The sequence below is a fragment of the Myotis myotis genome, unplaced genomic scaffold (genome assembly GCF_014108235.1).
Source record: "Myotis myotis isolate mMyoMyo1 unplaced genomic scaffold, mMyoMyo1.p scaffold_m19_p_14, whole genome shotgun sequence".
Classification (NCBI taxonomy): domain Eukaryota; kingdom Metazoa; phylum Chordata; class Mammalia; order Chiroptera; family Vespertilionidae; genus Myotis; species Myotis myotis.
In genome coordinates this window covers 52,858,617-52,875,416 of record NW_023416318.1, presented here as the reverse complement: position 1 = coordinate 52,875,416, position 16,800 = coordinate 52,858,617, and the positions used below count along the sequence as shown (strand labels likewise).

The 16,800-nt window shown below is 43.4% G+C and overlaps 1 protein-coding gene across 7 annotated transcripts in view; it reads right to left on the bottom strand.

The window, feature by feature from the left end:
- The window catches only part of ROCK2 (Rho associated coiled-coil containing protein kinase 2), an 88,878-nt gene extending 73,285 nt beyond the window's left edge, over positions 1–15,593 (bottom strand). For 5 of the 7 annotated variants that reach the window (XR_004971937.1, XM_036335319.1, XM_036335317.1 and 2 more), the window contains exon 1: positions 14,950–15,593. Coding sequence is in view for 6 of the 7 variants with exons in the window: in XM_036335319.1 (XP_036191212.1) it covers positions 14,950–15,090 (141 nt within the window). In the remaining variant the exon portion in view is untranslated. The remainder of the gene's footprint in view (positions 1–14,949) is intronic. The other 2 variants (XM_036335321.1, XM_036335322.1) reach the window with 1 other exon arrangement.
- Positions 15,594–16,800: the final 1,207 nt, after the last annotated feature.

The following is a 16,800-nucleotide window of genomic DNA, read 5'->3' as shown; positions in this document are numbered from 1 at the left end:
CTGTTTACATAAACACTGAATTCACCTGGAATGGTGGCATAACCGTGAATGGAAAAAAACACACTGTCTTCAACGAGCAAGAGATAAATATTCCAACTACACGAGATTCAACAGAAATTTTAACAGGAAGGTTTTACTAGTACAGGCACCATGGTGCAAAGAAAGAAAGAAACCCCCTCCTACCCGTTCCTAGACTGAGATATGCATGTAGAGAATAAAAGACGGTACAAGTTCCACTAGAGAGGGCTTCCCCTCAGGAGAAAGATAGGTGCTATTTAAGCAAATATAAAGTAACATTCAGTAGAGTTTGAAGATGCAATTATGTTAACCTTAGAACAAGGGTGAGAGATGTTTGAAAAAGAGGGGAAGAATAGGTGGGGGGAAAAAGTAAGATGAGAAGTGCATTAAGGGCTTGTATCTTGGGCAGGAAAAGGCAACAATGAAATGAGATTTGGTGAGGTCACTTCATGGGAAGGTGGCTACTGGATAGGTTTCAAGAGTTCTCTGGAAGAAAAGATATCAGCCCTCTCAGGAGTCAGGCAGTGCCTGGGATAATTATGATTAGAAGACTCATACCTCTTTGGAAGGAGCCAAATGAAGTTTGAATGAATTGTGCTGGCTTAAGTCTACATGCTAAGGCCACCGGGCAAAAGCCTCATTTGTTGGCCCTAGTCTGTTAAGAACGAATAAATGCTCACCCTCTACCTAAAATTGTAGAAATCAACATTTGTTCTTGACCCTAAGTGACCCCAGTTTGGAACTTTGCTGTTTTGTAACACCTAGTATGGTGTGGCAAAGAAATAAAAACATCTCATAATCAAATAAGACATTCCTCTTTTAGACTTGATTCCTCATTTGTAAAATGAAAGGACAGAACTAGAACTACTACCATTAAGTTAAGAGCCAACCTTCTCCCTCCCCCCAAAAGGAGGAAGCAACCAACTTTACATATAGACGTCCAATTGGAAATCAGACTAACTACTTGATAAAGTTTCCTAAACCCATACTAAGTGTTATAGGCTCTGTGCTAGATACTGGGAAGAGATATAAAGATGACTACTACATAACTACATGAGATGATGGATATTAACTAAACTTATTGTGGTAATCATTTTGCAACATATGTAAGTCAAGTCATTATGCTGTGGTCCTTAAACTTATACAATGCTATATATTCATTATATATCAATAAAACTGAAAGAAAAAAAGAAATACTATTTAAAGCACTATGCCCCATTACTCTAAAACCTAGAAGGTTTAGGCTCCATATTGACAATTAACTGAGATGTAAAAGTTTTTAAAAGTGAATACTACATGTTCACAACCCTAGAGGACTTCCTAGAGTATCTATATATATAAAAGCCTAAGTGACCAGTCGACCGGTCGCTATGACGTGCACTGACCACCCAGGGGCAGATGCTCAATGCAGTAGCTGCCCCCTGGTAGTCAGTGCGCTCCCACAGCCAACCTCCTGTGTCCCCCCCCCCCCCCCCCCCCCGCCGGCCAGCCCTGATCGGGACTGGGTGAGACAGCCCCCATCGGCCGAGATCGCCGGCCAGGCTGAGGGACCCCACCCATGAACAAATTCGTGCACTGGGCCTCTAGTAAGTAAATAATCACAATATAATATTCACATATATGCACAAAAATATTTACAATTATGTTCACTGCAGCAATGTTTATAACAGAAAACAACCTGAATGCCTATCAATATTGTTATATTAAAATAAATTATGGTAAATCCAGATAAGGGAACACTCCACAACCCTTAAAAACAAGTAGGTGAAATATGTCTAACTAGACCTCAAAAATAAATTTAAAAAGCAAATACACACACACACAAAAAAGCAAATACAGAACAATAGATATGGTATATTTGCATTTTGGTATTTAAATAAACAGCCTACATATATTAGTGTTTTTTATATGCAATGAAAATGGGTATATCATTATGTTGTTATATAGAAAAAGGAAAGTGGTACACTACAGGTTACAAAGTGGTTGTCGTCAAAGATTGACATCGAGAGAGGGCTAAGAAGAGAACTTAGATGTTATGTACATTTCTGTAACTTTCAATTTTTAAAGTAGTCATGTATTACTTTTGTAACTTAAAACATGAAGTTTGTTTTTTGTAAGCTGACAAAGCAGAGGAGAGAGATCATTCCAGGTAGAGACAAAAGCAAAGATACATGGTATTCAGTTATAAGCCAAAGGATGTTTGCCTCTACCCCTGGTCCTGCTCACTCTTTTTCTTTCCACATCTCTGAAGAAGCCCAAAGCCCATCATTCACGAGCCATAAACCCCACCAAGACTTTGCCCTGCTATTTTCTCCTGATCCTAAGGGTCTTCCAGACAAACCCAACCCCTTCCTTTATTTCTAATGAAGGAGACAGAGAGATAGGCATGTAAGCATAGACAAACCACAATAGAGAAAGCAGTCTCCACTGAAGTCTCTATTCTAAAAACCACTGAAATACACTTTATAAGAATAGTAGATAATTGCAGCAATCCTGAGAAAGAAGAACAAAGTAGGTGGGATCTCAATACCAGATATCAAGCTGTATTACAAAGCCACTGTTCTCAAAACTGCCAGGTACTGGCACAAGAACAGACATGTAGATCAATGGAATAGAATAGAGAGCCCAGAAATCGACCCGAACCAATATGCTCAATTAATATTTGACAAAGGAGGCAAGAACATACAGTGGAGTCAAGACAGTCTCTTCAATAAATGGTGTTGGGAAAATTGGACAGATACATACAAAAAAAATGAAACTAGACCACCAACTTACACCATACACAAAAATAAACTCAAAATGGATAAAGGACTTAAATATACAACGGGAAACCATAAAAATACTAGAAGAATCCAAAGGCAACAAAATCTCAGACATATGCCGAAGCAATTTCTTCAACCGATACAGCTCCTAGGGCATTAGAAACTAAAGAGAAAATAAACAAATGGGACTACATCAAAATAAAAAGCTTCTGCACAGCAAAAGAAACCATCAACAAAACAACAAGAAAGCCCACTGCATGGGAGAACATATTTGCCAATGTTATCACCGATAAGGGTTTAATCTCCAACATTTATAGGGAATTCATACAACTTAACAAAAGGAAGATAAACAATCCAATCAAAAAATGGGCAAAGGACCTAAATAGACACTTTTCAAAAGAGGACATTCAGAAAGCCAAGAGACATATGAAAACATGCTCAAAGTCACTAACCATCCGAGAGATGCAAATCAAAACGGCAATGTGGTACCATCTCACACCTGTCAGAATGGCTATCATCAACAAATCAACAAACGGACAAGTGCTGGCGAGGATGAGGAGAAAAGAGAACCTTCTTTCATTGCTGGTGGGAATGCGGACTGGTGCACCACTGTGGAAAACAGTACGGAGTTTCCTCAAAAAGTTAAAAATGGAACTCCCATTTGACCCAGTGATCCCACTTCTAGAAATATATCCCAAGAAAACAGAAACACCAATCAGAAACGATATATGCACCCCTATGTTCATAGCAGCACAATTCACCATAGCTAAGATCTGGAAACAGCCTAAGTGCCCATCAGCAGATGAATGGATTAGAAAAACTGTGGTACATCTACACAATGGAACACTACGCTGCTGTAAAAAAGAAGGAATTCTTACCATTTGCAACAGCATGGATGGAACTGGTGAGCATTATGCTAAGTGAAATAAGCCAGTCAATGAAAGAAAAATAGCACGATCTCACTCATTTATGGATAATTAAGACCATTATAAACTGATGAACAAAAATAGATACAGAGGCAGAGCAACATTGAACAGACTGTCAAACTACAGCGGGAAGGCCGGGGAGGGTTGGGGGGGTGGGTAAGAGATCAACCGAAGGACTTGTATGCATGCATATAAGCATAACCAATAGACACAAGACACTGGGGGGTATGGGAGACAAGGGGAAGGTCAAGGGGAGAAAAAAAAAGGAGACATATATAATACTCTTTGTAATACTTTAAGCAATAAAACAATTTAAAAAAATGAAAAAGTAAAAAAAAAAAGAATAGTATATAAAATGCATTTCTTAATTCATAAACGCCACAACAGAAAAAGTGTGTATCACCATAACAGTGGCTACCAATGGGCTTCTCCCCATATTCATATTAATTATACTGGGTACTAATCCAGTTTTTCCTAGCCTATAGAAGTACAAACTCTAATCCCATGAGGATATTAAATGGTTGGCAATAGACTTAAGACCCAGCTCTGTTACCAAATCCTAAACTCTAAAATCAGCTTTAAAATTACATGATCCAAAAAAATCTAAAGTTACTGATTACTGCAATGGGCATCAATGCAGATCTATCATATCACATACAATATTTGTATATATTTTTCTACATGATAAAACTACAATTACCCTGATATGCCTAAGGACCAAATCTGTATCAGAGGTGAGACAGCGTAACATAAGAAGTTTGCATATTCCAAACTATTCTTTATAGTTGTCCCAAAACTTACCTTTCTTACTAAATGTAGGACAAAAGTTGCTTAATTCAGCCGTAGATAAGAATGGTTGGTACAACTCAAGAGCTCCTTCAAGCCTTATATGAAGCACGATTAACATTTTTGGAAGTGAATGCAAAGGTTTAAAAATTCTATTGTGAATTTTTCTTATATTTATATATTAGGATTGCTAAAACTTTATATAGATTCTGTTTTGATTGTTCAAAATCATGACTACTCAAAAAGAGTAAACTTTAGCTAGGAAAACGTAATGTTTGGAAAGTAACAGACTAATCCAAAAAATGAATATAAGCCAATATTCACTCAATGCAACTAATTATTCTCAGTGAACTAAAAAATAAAAATGTCACCTAACTTTCATTCATTGCTTTTATACTTTAGAGAACCTAGTATGTGCCAAGCATCATGCTACCTCTCTGAGGGAAAAGCAGGTTAACATCAGAAGCTTGATTCTGTCTGCAGATACCTTTTCAAAGGCACTTACAGGCATATGCAGCGTGTGCTGTTTTACAAGTAATTCTTCAACAGGATGCAAAAAGCTCAAGTTCGGTTCAGTTTATAAAACACTAGCATGTATAGTTTCTCACTGGATTCAAATCCACATCTTGAGGCAGACACATATAGACTTATAAGATGTCACTTACAGTCAAAAAGATAATACAACTAAATACCAGTCTTAGCTCTTCTGACTCCAAAGTCACTGTTATTTCCATTATACTACTCTGCTTCTCTTTTTAAAATACTCTAGAAAATAATCAAGTCATTTCCCTTCATTTTTATCCATCTTTACTATCCCCGACCCCCAAAAAATCTTTAAGAAAAATAATTAACTTATATTTTCACGTTAACTAACACAGTTTAAACAAGATCTATTTGGGCTTATTTTAATGGAATTTTATTTATAAAAATGATTTGAAATGAGCAAGCCATTGTTCGGATTTTTAAACTTTTATTTAATAGATGTGTTGTAACTTGAACCAAAGTAAAGAATTTTGTTTATAAGAGGGGGAAAAAGCACAGTAAAGCACTATACTAGGAAGTTACAGTCACCACATCATCTTGAGAGACAAAACTTCCCTGCTAAAACTTATAATAATCACCTCTTCCCAATTCACCCCTCAAAAAATTAGTAATTAACTTTTTACAAATTTATTCAGTGTTTTACATTATGACTTTCCTCTAAAGGAAATTTCATAAGCTAATTTTGTACTAGACTTTCCTTTTATTAGTTCTAAATTTAGTTTTTATTTGTATCATCCGTTGTTCTCCTATTATGGAAATGTCTCAAATATGAAAAAGAAATCTGTTTTCAGCAATGCCTTCAATTTGTAATATTACAGTTTCCTCCTATTTACAAAAATATATGGTTGCAGAAGAAACTGTGTTTTAGAACTACCAGCAAATCCTTTCAGTGAGTTTTCTCATTCTTTATCCCATATCATCTCTCTTTTATGACTAAATTCTTCTTTAGCCTAAACATTAACAAAGCATATACTCAAATTTTAAATGTTGCAATCATGAATTATATATTCCATTTAAGCTATAGGCAGAAATAATGCCTTAGAATATTTTAGTATGGACATGCCATAACAAATCATGAAGTATCAGATTAAATTGCATTTGGTCAAATATTTTATTTATTTATTTTTTAAAAATATATTTTCTTGATTTCTTTCTTTTTTTAAAATATATTTTATTGATTTTTTACAGAGAGGAAGGGAAAGGGATAGAGAGCTAGAAACATCGATGAGAGAGAAACATTGATCAGCTGCCTCCTGCACACCCCCCACTGGGGATGTGCCCGCAGCCAAGGCACATGCCCCTGACCAGAATCGAACCCAGGACCCTTCAGTCTGCAGGCCGACGCTCTATCCACTGAGCCAAACCGGTTAGGGCTTTATTGATTTCTTACAGAGAGGAAGGGAGCGGGGTAGAGAGCTAGAAACATCAATGAGAGAGAAACATCAATCAGCTGCCTCCTGCACACCCCCCACTGGGGATGTGCCCGCAGCCAAGGTACATGCCCTTGACCGGAACCGAACCTGGGACCTTTCAGTCCGAAGGCCGACGCTCTATCCACTGAACCAAACCAGTCAGGGCAGTATATGCAATTTTATTAGCCACAAGATAAGGTCTTCAAAAAGTGAGTTGGTAAATATATCAAATATTTAAAAAGACAAAAATTACAACTCATAACTATTATCACAAGAATTAATAAATGTAAATTTTAATTTTCAAATTTCTGAAATATGTGCATACCCTTAACCACCAAAATTAAGATGGCCAAAGAGCAGGAAATCTGATACACAAATACTTTAGAAGATGAAAAATATGAATAGTTTATTGCCTATAAATCGTTTGGTCATCTCTTAATTTTAAATGATGTGAAAAGATAATTGCAGAGAATACAAATGTTAAAAAATCTAAATAGTAGCATGTTAATGATTATGTAATGTAACCAATAACTTAAAAGCTGCTTTGAAAATAAAATTTCAAAATAGTTTAATATAAAGGTTTTGAATATTTTACATTTTTTGCTTACTTTTAATTTTTGAATTATTTTATTATTTTTTAAACACAGGTACAATAACATTTATACATATACCATCCTGCTTTAAATGCTATGCCCTGAAAGACAATGCTTTTCTAAATTATATCAACTGTTAATGATTAAACAAGCTATCACTATTTTCCCATCGCCATTTATTAAATGTGAAACAACAAAATTATATATTTCCAGGCCAATAAGTCTCTGCACACTATATTTTTCACAGAAGGATAAAATGTAATAACATTTCTATATTGAAAGTGTATATTGTATTTTGCCACAATAAAAAAGTTTTTTCATTTCTATTTGGTGTAGATCTTGTCTGATTCTCTTTTCATAAAAACTTGTCAAATTAAATTTTCTTCTAAAATAAGAAAAAGAGCCTTGGTCTGATTCCTACTGAACACTAAAAGAAGATATAAAATGTAATGACCCTTGATAGTTCAGAAAATCTTGGATCTCTCCATATGCCAGCCTTTTCCACATACACAATTCTGTGTGCCAAAGAGATCTCAACTAGTATTTGTTTCTGGTTTTCTCAATCAGTCAGTACAAGAAAGAAACAACACCTACAGTGTTTCTCAAACTGTGACCTGTAGAATGCTGCATCAGAATCATTTGAGATGCTTGTTTAAATGCAAATTCCTGGCCCCACACACCATCTAAATCAAAAGATCTGACACCATTTCCACCAACCATCCTAAGTGTGATTCTGGCTTCCATCAGATAATTCTGACTTTCTGGCTTCATCCAAGCCTCAGTGTACCACAAAAATAAAGGAAGAAAAAAAAATGAGTGTTCTCCTTTTCTCAGATACATTTGGGACACACACCGCCCCCACCACCAATCTTTGAATTACAATATTGCACCCCTCAGCTCAGTGGTTCCCACACTTTCATGCACTTGAGAATCACCTGTGAAAATCTTAAAACTCCTAATCCCCAGGTCACATCACATAGCAATTATATTAGAACTAGAGGCCTGTTGCATGAAATTCACGCATGGGCGGGGGGAGGGGGGGGGGGAGTCCCTCAGCCCAGCCCGCAACCTCTCCAATCCAGGACCCCTTGGGGGATGTCTGACTGCCGGTTTAGGCCCTAAACCGGCAGTCAGACATCCCTCTCACAATCCTAGACCGTTGGCTCCTAATCGCTCACCTACCTGCCTGCCTGGTCGCCCCTAACTGCCCCCCCACCGGCCTGATCGCACCTCACTGCCTCTGCATGCCGGCCTGATTGCCCCTAACTGCCCCCCCTGCCGGCCTGGTTGCCCCTAACTGCCCCCGCTGCTGGCTAGGTTGCCCCCAACTGCCCCCTCCCTGCCAGCCTGGTTGCTCCTAACTGCCCCCCCCCCGCCTGGTCACCCCTTACTGCCCCCCTGCCAGCCTGGTCACCCCCAATTGCCCCCCCACCATCCTAGTCATCCCTCACTGCCCCTCCTGCCATCCTAATGGCCCCCAACTGACCCCTCTGCCGGCCTGGTTGCCCCTAAATTCCCCGCCCCCCCCCCAGCCTGATCACCACCCCTCACTGCCTCTGCATGCCAGCCTGATTGCCCCAACTGCCCCCCCTGCCAGCCTGGTCACCCCCAACTGCCCCCCTTGCCGGCCTAGTTGCCCCTCACTGCTCCCCCTGCCAGCCTAATTGCCCCCAACTGACCTCCTGCCAGCCTGGTCGCCCCTAACTGCCCGCCCCTGCAGGCCTGGTCGCCCCCAACTGCCCTCACCCCCACTGGTCTGGTTGCCCCAACTGCACCCCCTGCCGGCCTGGTCGCCCCACGCAGCCTCTTGTTCAGTTGTTTGGTCGTCCCTCACTAACCACCCTGCCGGCCTGGTCGCCCCACGCAGCCTGCTTGTTCAGTCATTTGGTCGTCCTTCACTAACCTCCCTGACGGCCTGGTTGTAGGCAGCCATCTTGTGAGGGTGTGATGGTCAATTTGCATATTATTTCTTTATTATATAGGATGTCTGGGGGTGAAAGCCAGTCTTTAATATTTTTAAAAGATCTCTAGTAGAGATCTATGTATACCAAAGCTTGGAAATCACTGCCTAAGTTACTGGATTTAGCAGATATAGATTTTAAAAAATCTTAACTTAAAAAGAGCCAGGATATAAACTACATTGGTATTAAATTACGTTTTAAACACACACACACACACACACACACACACACACACAGTATTCTTTTTATTCCAATCCAATAGGAAAAGTTTTTCAATGCATTTACTCAATTAAAATACCTTTACAATTACCTTTTTTGAATGTAAGACCAAAAAAATGTTTCCTATTGAATGCAATATAGGATCATAGCATGCATCTAAAGTTCAGAGAAAAGTTCATCATTATTCCATTTGACATTAATTTCAGTGATTCTATTTTAAGAAATATAATCATGAAGAAGCCAAAATTCAAAAATTCAAAGTCCCTGTTTTAGATATTTAAAAGCAACTCTGAATATTCAAACAAATGTTTCTAAATTTAGAGTAGTTGCAATATTATTATTAACACTAACTTTGTATTTTACATTATCTCTTTTCCCAGTTTCTGACTAGGTATCTCACTTTCTTGAAAGAAAAACATTATTTTAATATATTTTTCCTCTAATCTGTACTAATTCCCATAGATGCTGATTGTATGACCTGTTAGCACTTGATGAAATCTAATGGTTCACACAAAGAAAAATTTTTTAAATCTTGATTCTTTCAACAAAGGCAAACTAGTCATTTTTAACCATTCAACTTCAACCTGAATTTAATTCACTATGTAACACAAAATATGGCTATATATTTTCAAATGTATAAAAGTCCAAAGTGCCACAAATGTAACTTTACAATAACATTATTCCAAAATGGTGAAACATTTTTCAAAGTCATACTAATATTCAGACATTTAATATTTTAAATACTTCTGCAGAGCCTTCACATACAAAAACACATTCCACTGGATCTTGCAGGCCTCAAAGTTCATGACAACTGTGCTAGTGCACTTTCCTTTTAGAAAAATAAATATCACTGCAACCAAAAATGTTTCTAGTTGTTTTTAAATACATTTAGGCATCTTAAATTTTAAAGGAATTATGTCCTAAAATTTCTCTCACTGCTCAAATGATCCATAAAAACCTACTTTGCCCACCACTGCATGTTAAAGCTAAATAAAACTGCTAGTGCCCGGGCCAATCAATGTTTTTCTCTTACATCAATGTTTCTCTCACATTGATGTTTCGCTCTCGCTCTCGCTCCTTCCCTCCTGCTCGCCCCCCCCCCCCCCCCCGCTTCCTTCCTTTCTCTCTAAAATCAATAAAACAAATCCTCAGGTGAGGATTAAAACAAAACAAACTGCTAACAATCTGAATGCTTGATAATATCTGATACATTTTCAAAACAGCTCATTCATACTGACTTATAATAACACTTTTGACTTCTGATCACAATCTCTCATGTCCGTTGGGGGTTGGTTTTACTTTGAAATATTGCCTTATTATTAATAACAGCCAATATGCCATTTTAAAGAATTTCATCCTGTGACTACACCACCAGCATTTCATCTGCTCTTACTCATGAAGTATGGTTTCAACACAGACATCACCTAAGTATATAAGGAACTGGATATGTTTAACCAAAAGAAAAGTTAGGGGGTAGAGGGAACAGATGACACATCATAAACAATAAAGGCTATACAGTCCACCACACAAGGTGTTTTTACTTCACCTAAAACACTAAATAAAATTAGCTTAAATCCTTTCCAAGACAAACTGTTTCAGCACAATCCAGAAAATATCCAAATCACAATGTTTTTCCTGCTTGACCTCCAATTAATTCCACCACTCAAACCTACCCTCTCTGTATATACAGATGTTTACTTATCTGTCTTCCTATAGGTAAGAAATAAGTGAACATAGATCAAAATGTTTATTTGGGAAGTACATTAATATCTTTTCAAGCAGGGATATATTTCTACAGGTAACTCCTGTTACTTAAAAAAGAATTGTTACTTCATTCAACAAATATTTACAGGACACAACAATAGGAAGACAAAAAAAGATACATCTCCTAAAAGTGTTCAGCCTGTGTTCAACCCATTGAATAAACTAAAAGAAAAACAAGAAGTATGTATATAAGACAACAACACTTAAAATATTAAGCAATGCTCATCACAATCACCCAGGTCATTAAGATGAAACCAACCCTGCTTTCTGTTTCCATCTACATAAAGCATTTGGGAGGAGGCTCTGCTATTCATTTCTATGGCATAAAAAAACAACCCCAATAATGAATTGTTAGAAATTAGTTCCAAGTCTATAATCTCTTTAAAATAATAAAGGAAATTAGACATTGAATACTAAGTGATCAATTAACTATAAGAAACAATTGTAAAGCCCTTTGATATCTGAACAACCCACATCTTACCAAAATGAACCAACAAACCATGTAACACTCTTGGACTTAGAAACATTCCCCAAAAGATTATCAATGATGAGCCAATAATAATCTTAATATTTCCATTTTGTCACACAAACACGTGTGTGAAGATAAATGCTAACCATTGTGACCCCAATGCTTTCCCAAAAATAAGTGAGGGTCATTTAGGACAACCAACTGCAGAATTCACAAATACATCTCTATAGGTTAATCATACTTTAAAGAGGGGAGCGGGGAGTACAGATGAAAGGACAGGAGAATGACTCCCATCAAGGATAAATAAGAAGAGACTTAGTAGAATCCCAAATGTCACCATGATTTCACATCAATTTAAATATTAAGCTTCATATAAGCTAACCTACCAATGGGAAATGTTACTTTTTGTTTTTTCCCAAAAGCTATACTAAAATTGCTCTGAGTCACTTCCATTCTCTTCATCAGTAACCCTATCACTAACAGCTCATACATGTTTTTTAATGTCAGCACAGAATAGGATTTTAAATATAGCTGTAGAGTAGTATTTCCTGAAGAAACTCAAAGAGGCCCCAATGGAGACCAAACCCATAATCATTACTCTTTCTCACCCCAACCCCCAAACACCACTCTCCAAATAGAAATTTTTATGACAAGAACACAGTTATAAACAGAGGTTCCCATTGATGTTTCTAATACTAATACTTAGTCAAATCTTCTGATAAAATTTCTGTACCCCTGCTTCATACTTTCCATCAGCCCTGGCCAGTGTTGATTGGAGCCTAGTCCCAAAGTGTTTCCGGTGAACCAAAGGTCACAGGTTCTATTCCCAGTCAAGGGCACGTACCTCCCATCCTCCCTCTCTAAAATCAATAAACACATATTAAATTAATTAATTAATAAACAAACCATTATAGTACTAAAAGAAAATTCAGGTATATGATATCATAATCTCGGTCATGGAGAATGTCCTAAGTATGACATCTAAGTCAGAAATCACTCTATGACAGTGATGGCAAACCTTTTGAGCTCGGCGTGTCAGCATTTTGAAAAACCCTAACTTAACTCTGGTGCCGTGTCACATGTAGAAATTTTTTGATATCTGCAACCATAGTAAAACAAAGACTTATATTTTTGATATTTATTTTATATATTTAAATGCCATTTCACAAAGAAAAATCAACCAAAAAAATGAGTTCATGTGTCACCTCTGACACGCGTGTCATAGGTTCGCCATCACTGTTCTATGATGAGAAGACTGATAAATTTGACTACATGAAAGCTTCTACTATTCATTAAGTATTTAAAAAAAGTGACAAGGCATGTGTACAGTGTAATTTTACTTTTCTTACATTTTAATTTTTTTAGACATAAATTTATAGCAAAAATGTTAACCTAAACAATGGCTATCTCTATGTGAGGAGACTATACAGGGTGGGGCAAAAACAGGTTTACACTATGAGTACACGAAAGAGCTTACTCTTGTATTATTATTTATTAATTATAGTATTATTTCCCATACAACTGTAAGCCTGCTTTTGCCCTGCCCTGTAAACAACTAGAAACAGCAATGACAAAGTCTGATGTCAACTCTCATACCAGTACTATGTCACCTAACCAAAGTGAAAAGTGTGTTGGCTGTACATATTGATCGCTGCTCATCAAATGAATGGACCAAATTGTTTCCTGAGCATGTGTAATGTTTCATTTAAAACAACCTTAATTTTGATAATTTAGAAAACACTTTAATAAAAGAGAATGTATATTATATGTATAAATAGCTTAGGTTCAAGCTCAAAATAACCCTAATAATTATCATTAACATCAGTTAAAGACCCCAAAAATGAAGCAGAAAAAATTTCTTTCTGGGATTGAACCTGATGAATACTTGAGATTTGCTGTACTATTTTTAACTGAACTTTCTGGCCTTAGGTCAAAGTTTTGCTAGCAAAATACCACAGTGAACATGCTGGGAGTGAAGCCCAGAGTCTCTGCTTTGGCCAATCCTTCCCCCAACGGAAGACGCCTACAGGCTGTCCGGGGTGTCACGACCCCAGGAAAACACACCACCAACACACTCGTGTGAAAACCAGTGAAAGAAGACGTCGGCCGCCCTGACAGCAGACAGTAGCACATCCCACAGTCTGCACGCTGGGTGCGCGCCCTCCAGTCCGTTCCTGCACTTTGGCCAAACAGCACTGAGTCACTCTGCAAACGAGTCCAGAAACCTCAGAGAACAAGCAACTGCTTCTGAAGAAAAGTCCGTCCCTGGAAAGGGAGGGACGCCTTCTTTCTCAGCAGTCATGGGCTTCTCCCGGCCGGAGGAGGACTGAGCAGGAAGGAGTCCTGGGAGAGACCGTGTAAAAACAACCTAAGGCTCACCGCCCGGACCCAGGACCTCCAGAGCGCGTTTAACAGGCAGCGCATCCTCCCCGGGAAAAGCCCCCGCCCCGGTCCCCACGGTCGCCTCTCGAGAGCACGCTGATGCAGGGTCCGCGCAGCACCGCCGCCTACCCTCACAGAAATGAGGACCGGGCACACTTTCTCCCGTGCATTTCTCATCTGTGAAAACACGGTCCTGTCTTCATCAGGGGCTGCCCATCTGGATTTCACAGGCCCGGGAGGAGAGAGATACAATGAAAAAGATTCGCTCCGCTCTGAATCCAGACTGACTCTCTGGCTCTGGCGCTAGCATCTCAGGCAGCGGTTCTCAACCTTCCTCACGCCGCGACCCTTTAACACAGTTCCTCGTGTTGTGGTGACCCCCAATTTCATTGTTACAAATGGAACATAATGAAAGCATAGTGATTAACCACAAAAACAGTATGTGATTACATATTGTTTTCCGATGGTCTTCGGCGACCCCTGTGAAAGGGTCGTTCGACCCCCCAAAGGGGTCGCGATCCACAGGCTGAGAACCGCTGACGGGAAACCTAATTTACAGACATTAACACGCACGAAATCGCAACTATGAATGTTCCAAGGCAACTGAGAACAGGCAAACTCTGGCTCCGCGTCTCAGAGCTGCGGACCCGGTGGAGAGCGCGAGGGCAGCTCTTTGTCGTGCACCCCGGGCAGGTGGGCGCCCCCACCGGGGCAGCGCCGGCTCTCTCCCCCGCCCCCCGGGACCCAAGGCCCGCGCCGCGCGACACCCTCTCACCCGGACTGGTCTGGGGGTGCAGGGTAGCGACTCCCCGCCCCACCTCCCCACGCCGAGCGGGTGGGAGGGAAGGAGAAAAGGGGTGTTTTCCTCCCCGCGCTCCCAGAAAGGGGCAGCGGGTCTGACACCAGCTCCGGGGGTCCGGGGAGGGCTCCCAGGTGGGCTTCCCTCCCGGAACGTGGTCGCCGCGGCGCAGGGTCACCGGCCCGGCCCGGCTGCCGGAAGCGGGGCAGGGTGGGGCGAGATCTCCCCCACGGATGGGTGGGCACTGAGCGGTGGACGGAGGGAGGACGGGGGTCCGAGCCATCGCGGGCAGGGCTCCGGGCCCGGGCCACCTACCAGCAAGCTCTCCACGTTGATGGGCGAGCGCGGGTCCCGGATCAGCGCCTCCAGCTTCCTCTGGCGGCTCGCGCCCGCCCCGTCCCCCGGCACGTCCTCGGGGGCGCCGGGCATTTTCCCCGTCGGCGGGGGCCGGCTCATGCCGCCGCCGGGCCCGCACTCCCGCTCCCCGCGCTCCGGCCGGGCCGCCTCAGGGCCTAGCGCCGCCCCTGAACCGCCGGCTCCGGGCGGGGCTCCGCCCGGGCCCACCGCCGCCTCGAGCTCCGGCTGCGGGTCTCAGCGCCGGTCCGGGGCCTGGGGCTGTCCTAGGGGCCGGCCCGGCCCAGCCCGAGCGGCGAGGAGCAGGCGGAGGCGTCCCCGCCCCTCAGTCAGATTCGCGCCGCCCGGTCCGCTCGTCCGCCGCGAGCTCGCTCCCTCAGGCTCCGAGAGCGCGAGCGGGGAAGCGGCGCCGCCACCCCGGGGCCCGGGCGCCCCGCCCTCTGCGGCTCCGGGAGGCTGCAGCCCAGGTCAGACCGCTACGGCTGCCGCCAGCCCGCGCCCATGACCGCGGCCGCCTCGGTCCCACCAGCCCGCTGCCCCCTCACACTCCCGCGCGGCGCCCGTCGCCGGCCGCGCGCAGCCGCTACCCACAAGCCCCTCGGCCCGCCGCCGCCGCCGGCGCGCGCCCGCTGGCCCCGCCCCGCCCTGAGCGCGCCGCCGTTGGCCCCGCCCCGCCTTACGCGTGCGCGCGCCCCCTCCTGCCCCGCCCTGCGCGTGCGCGCGCGCCTCGCCCCCGCCCCCGCCCGCGGGCTGCCGCCGTCGCCTCTCTCCCCCTTTCCTCCTTTTTTTTTCGTTTCCTCGGGTCTGCCCCGCGGAGCGTTTCTCCATTTCGAGCCTCCCTTCTTCCCCGCTGCCTCCTCCCCTTTTTTGCGTTCTCCGAGGGTAGACGGCCGGGTGCGGGGTCACCGCCCGCCTTGACCCGCCGAGCTCCGCGGAGGGGAGGAGAGGACGCGCCCCGGATTCGGACCGGCCGACCGCTCCGCTCCCGCCAGACCCGGCCCGGGCGGGCGTCCTGCAGGCTCAGAGGCCGGCCCGCCCACCCCCACCGGCCCGACCCGGCCCGGCCCGCAGCCGCTGTTCCCGGGGCGGGGAGGTGGGGGGTGGGGTCCGCGCCCCCCACCCCCTGCCGGGCTCGGCTGACTCAGCGCGCAGCTATGCGGGTCTTGCATCACCCGCGCCAAAATCAGCGGCTGCTAGTCGCTGCCGAGCTCGGCGCTCGCGAGGGGCCTGCCCGGGCCGGGAAGATCGCCCCGGGAGGGCTGGGAGGGGTGCAGTGGGAGTCGGAAACGGGAAGAGAGAGGGCCGGCGGCTGGAATGCTGGTCCCAGGGCAGGCGGGCCTGGCCGCGCTCCTCCGGCCCCGGGGCACCCGTCCTGGAAGCCCGAGAAGCGCTCTGCGCCTGCCCTGCAGCCCTCTCCCGGCCGGGCTGCACCCCTAATCACAAGCCCGCAGGGCAGCAGAAAAACAAAAACGCTTTCCATCGGCAAGGCCTCCGCAAGGTCCTTGACTTTTGGGGGGCGGAAGAGGGGCGGTTATAGGGGCCGCTCCTCCACATTCCTGGCCCGTGCCACTGGCCAGGTCCACCCAGGGCGCAATCGGAAAAATATGTGCCAAGAGCTATAAAACTGTTCAGTGAACCCTTTTGACCCAGTAAACCCATTTAAGGAAGTACATTTCTAAGGAAATGATCCAAGGGGGAAAGGAGGGAGGAGGGGGGACTGGATAAAGATGTTTATAGCGGGGTTATTCAGAATGGTCCAAACCAGAATGGACCCAGGGGTCCAGCCCCTGGGGAGGAATCCAAACCAGCTCC